Below are 4,360 nucleotides of genomic sequence, written 5' to 3' on the forward strand. Positions count from 1 at the left end.
AACACGGCCTCTTTATGGCCACACCTGGGGACAGCAACACAGAAAAAATGTCCCCAAGGGATCCCCAAAAGGGGCTCCCATGTCCCAAAACTGCTCCCAAGGGTCCCTGGGAGTCCCCAGGGTGGGGAGGGCTGTTTTTTGGGGAGGGGTCTCACTTTTGGCACGGGTGGTCCTCAGTTCGGGGCAGGGTCGGGTCCTGGGACACGTCAGCGATGATTTGGGTCAGCTCGCTGTTGGGAAAAACCTGGGAATGAGCCCAAAATCCCCAAAAATCCACCCAAAATACCCCAAAAATTCCTACTCAAAGAGATCCCAGTGAATGCCACTGAAATCCCCCCCAAAAAATGCATCCAAAATCCCCCCCAAATCCTCCTTCGATGTTCCTGCTTTGGGTCAGCTTGCTACCAAGAGAAACCTGGGCATGAGCCCAAAATTCCTACAAAATTCCCAAAAGATTCCACCTCCATTTCCCCGCAATGAGATCCCCCTGAATTGCCCCAAAGTTCTCTCAAATTCAGCCCAAAATCCCACCCCCAAATTCCCCAATTCTGGGGAGGTCCCAAGGATATGTGCAGGGTCCTGAAGGGTCCCAGAAGTATTTTGGGATATTTTAAGGGGCTCCAGGTGTATTTTTGAATATTTTAGGGGGTGTCCCAGGGATATTTTCGGGTATTTGGGGATATTTTGGAGGGTGCTAAGGATTTTGGAGGTTCTGGAGGGTCCTGAAGGGTCCCAAGGGTATTTGGGATATTTTACAGGGCTATTTTTGGAATATTTGGGGGTTCTTGGGAGTGTTCAGCAGGGGTCCCAGGGGTATTTTGGGGCCTCCCAGAGGTATTTTTGGCTATTTGGGAATATTTGAGAATATTCTGGGCGGGTCCCACGGGTATTTTGGGGTATTTGGGGGATTTCTCACTCGACTTCGTGGGTGATTTTGTTGACGTAAATGCAGCTGTTGTCGGCCTCCTGCTGGTAATCGCAGTTCCTGCACTGGAACAAACTGGGATGGACTGGGAGGGTCACAATGCCACCTACAGCTACAACCAGTACTGTGCCAAGACCTGCCAGCTGGTACTGGCATGGCCTGGGACAAACTGGCATTAAGTGGGAGGGACTGAGAGAGAACTAGGAGGAACTGGAGAGGATCTGGAGGAACTCTGAGGGGACTGCGAAAGACGGGGAGGAGCTGGGAGGGGATTTGGAGAGACTGGGATTGGCCCCAGTACTAAACTGGGAAGGGATCCTAGAGCCAAACTGGGATGGGGCTTGGACCCAGTGGGTCAGGGTCTGCTCCCAGCGCCAAACTGGGATGAGATCTCAGTATTAAACTGGGAGGGGGCTGGGATCAAATCGGGCGGGGTCAGGGCCCGGTCCCAGTTCCAAATTGGTCCCAGTCAGGGGGGATGTGGGAGGGGCACTCACAGCATAGAGCAGGATCCGGTTCTCCTTGTCCTCCTTGGGGTACAGCATGTTGTTACTGGGAAAACTGAGAGTTACTGGGAGCCTCCGAGGCGGGTGGAAGTGCCAGTACTCCCAGATATTTCCCCGGTCTATTCCGTGTCTTTCCCAGTATTTCCTAGGTGTGTCCCATGTATTTTAGGGTATTCCTGGTGTTTCTCTCACTATTCCTGTAGTTTCCCCCTCATCATTCCCGCTGTTGTTCCCCTCACCATTTTTGGTATTTCTCCCCTCACCATTCCAGGTTATTCCCCCTCACAGCTCCAGTGTGTTTCCCTCACAATTTCCGCCATTCCCCGCTGTATTCCAGCTATTCAGCTATTCCCACCCCCCGCTACCCCCAGCTCCCGGTGCACTCCCAGTGAATTCCCGCTGCTCTTCCCCCAGAATTCCCGGTGTTTTCCCGGTGTTTTCTCTCACCATTCCTGGCAGAACCGGATCCCCACGAAACCCGGCTCGTACGCACCGTCTCCGTCCATGTCCGCGAGGACACACCCCTTCCGTTTCCCCCTCCTTTCATTGGCCAAACCACCTGTCAATCTCCCATCTCCCCTTTCCATTAGTAAGCCCTCTCTTAGACCCGCCTATTTCTTCTTTTCGTTAGTGAATCCTGTTTCCCCCCTTTCCTATTATCTCTATTGGTCCATTCTCCTTCAATACGCCCTCTTCCTTTTCTTATTGTCTGATTCTCTCATTGATCCTCCTCTCTTCTCTTTGTATTGGGTAGCTCTCGTTTGTCCTGCCCCTTACTCTTCTTAATGGTCAGCTCTCTCAATGCCTCCTCTTCTCTCTCGCTATTGGTCAGTTGGTATCACGTGTGCCCTTCCGAGGGCGCTGATTGGTCACGCCGTCGCCGGTCCCGGCTGTGGCGGCCCGTGAAGGTTCCAGAAGCGGCCGCGGTTCGGGAGGACACGGAATCGTTGGGGTCGTTTCTCAGTTCGGGGAGCCCTCAGGCTCCCGAAGGGCCTCAGGGCCTCCTGGAGGGGTTCGGGGGAGTCCCGGGAGTCCCGGTCGGGTGGGTCCCGTGTTGCCGGTACCCGCTGGGCTCGGTCGGTACCGGAGCCATGAACGGCGGCGGGGCCGAGCCGGGCCCGGTGTGGCTGGCGGTGAGCAGCTCCCTGAACGCTTTCCGCGCCTGCAAACGCTTCTCACCMGCGCTCACCATCGCGGAGCTCAAGGTACCGTCCCGGCACCGCCCAGCGGGGTAACGGGAACGGAACCGGGAACCCCCGAATCCCGAACCGGGACTTCCAACCCCCACCCCGGCACCTCCCCATGGGATAACGGGAACGTAACCGGGGCCCCCCAATCCCAAACCGGGATCTCTGACCCGGGATCCCCAAACCTCAATCAGGGGCCCCCAAACTGAGACCCCCCAAACTGGGACCCGAACCCTGGCCCAGGACCCCCGAACCGAGACCCCCAAGCCCAACCTGGGACTCCCAAACCCTGATCAGACATACTCTAAACCCTAAACTGAGACTCCCCAGTGTCCCCTCCCAGTGCAAGCTAGAACTGGTGGTGGGCTCCCGTTGAGTGTCCCCGGGACAGTTTGTGACCCTTCTCAGTGTCCCCAGCATCCCCAATATCCCCATTCCCAGTGCAAGCTGGAGCTGGTGATGAGGTCCCCATCAGTATTCCCTGTCTCGATGACCCTCCCAGTGTCCCCGTTATCCCATATTGCCCCTCCCAGTGCAAGCTGGAGCTGGTGGTGGGCTCCCCGGCCTCGTGCATGGACCTGGAGCTGTTCGGTGCCGAGGATGAGCCCCTGGGGCCGCTGGACCGCGATGAGGCCCTGCTGGGCTCCTACCCCATCAGCGATGGCTGCCGCCTGCACGTGCGTTCCCTGTGGACCCTTCCTGTCACTTCTGTCCCCTCCCTTGTCCCCAGAGGGGGGTGGGAACACCCCCAGGTTTCTCTGTCCTCTCTGTCCCCTCCCTGTCCCCAAGGGGGGATGGGGACACCCCCAGTGAGAGCCATCCCCACCCCTCTCCCCCCAGGTGACCGACCGGAGTGGGGCCCGGGCAGGGCAGTTTGAGGACCTGTCCCAGGTGCCCAAGTACGAGATGGCCGAGAGCGACTATGACAAGAGGACAGGTGGCCCTGGGGATATGGGAGACATCAGGGGGGTTGGGGACATTGGGAGGGATTGGGGAACATCAGGGGGATTTGGGGTCAAGGGGACACTGAGGAGATTGAGGACATTGGTGCTGTTGGGGATGTTTTGGTATAGTGGGGACTTTGGGGGGAGTGTTGGGGATCATGGGGACATAGGGACGCAGAGGGATTGGAGACATTGGTGGGGTTGGGGACAATGGGACTAGGGGGATATCGGGGACAATGGGGACATTGGGACACTGGGAGTGATTGGGGACACTGGGAGTGTTGGGCAGATTGGGGGATATTGGGGACATTGGGGACTATGGGAATGTCAGGGAAAATAAGGACTTCAGGGAATATTGGGGGAGTTGGGGATATTGGGGACACGGGAGACACCGGTCCTGTTCCCTCTGTGTCCCCGCAGTGCTCAAGGTGACCGTGGCTTGTCCCCACTGTGCCATAGGACACAGCCCTGTCCCCTAAGTGCCACCATCCCTGTCCCCTGCACTCCTTCCTGCTCCAGCACTCCTGGGCCCGCTGGGACCAGGACCAGGAGTGAGAGTAGGAATGGGAATGGGATTAGGAGCAGGACCGGGAGTGGAGCCAGCGTGTCCCTGTCCCTGAAGTGCCACTGTCCCCTCAATGTCCCGGCAGAGTCTGTGCGCTCCTTTCTGCGCCAGCGCTCGTGGGGCCGTTGGGATCAGGATCGGGAACGGGAACGGGAACGGGAGAGGGAGCAGCGCCGGGCGCAGGAGGCAGCAGCGGCCGCGGCGCTCCCAGTGGGCGCCCGGTGTGAGGTTCG

General features: G+C 58.0%; 2 protein-coding genes across 2 annotated transcripts in view; one reads left to right on the forward strand and one right to left on the reverse strand.

Annotated features, from left to right (window-relative positions):
* Positions 1-2: 2 nt before the first annotated feature.
* Positions 3-2,215, reverse strand: LOC130586717 (DNA-directed RNA polymerase II subunit RPB9-like; the record flags this gene model as incomplete). The annotated part of the gene is made up of 5 exons (XM_057387606.1): positions 1,879-2,215; positions 1,423-1,477; positions 917-990; positions 156-230; positions 3-24 (listed from the first exon to the last, which is right to left on the reverse strand). Coding segments are annotated over exons 1-5 (366 nt in total), but the record flags the coding sequence as incomplete, so codon positions are not given.
* Positions 2,216-2,283: 68 nt separating this feature from the next.
* Positions 2,284-4,360, forward strand: part of LOC130586712 (tubulin-folding cofactor B-like) — a 2,734-nt gene continuing 657 nt past the window's right edge. The window contains 4 exon segments of the mRNA XM_057387601.1: positions 2,284-2,636; positions 3,152-3,295; positions 3,459-3,555; positions 4,213-4,360. The exon segment at positions 4,213-4,360 is cut by the window's right edge and continues 56 nt beyond it. Coding sequence (XP_057243584.1) covers positions 2,523-2,636; positions 3,152-3,295; positions 3,459-3,555; positions 4,213-4,360 — 503 coding nt within the window. The 5' untranslated portion in view covers positions 2,284-2,522.

Source organism: Malurus melanocephalus, unplaced genomic scaffold (assembly GCF_030028575.1).
Source record: "Malurus melanocephalus ecotype Western Australia unplaced genomic scaffold, MMel_1.1 scaffold_1270, whole genome shotgun sequence".
Classification (NCBI taxonomy): Eukaryota; Metazoa; Chordata; class Aves; order Passeriformes; family Maluridae; genus Malurus; species Malurus melanocephalus.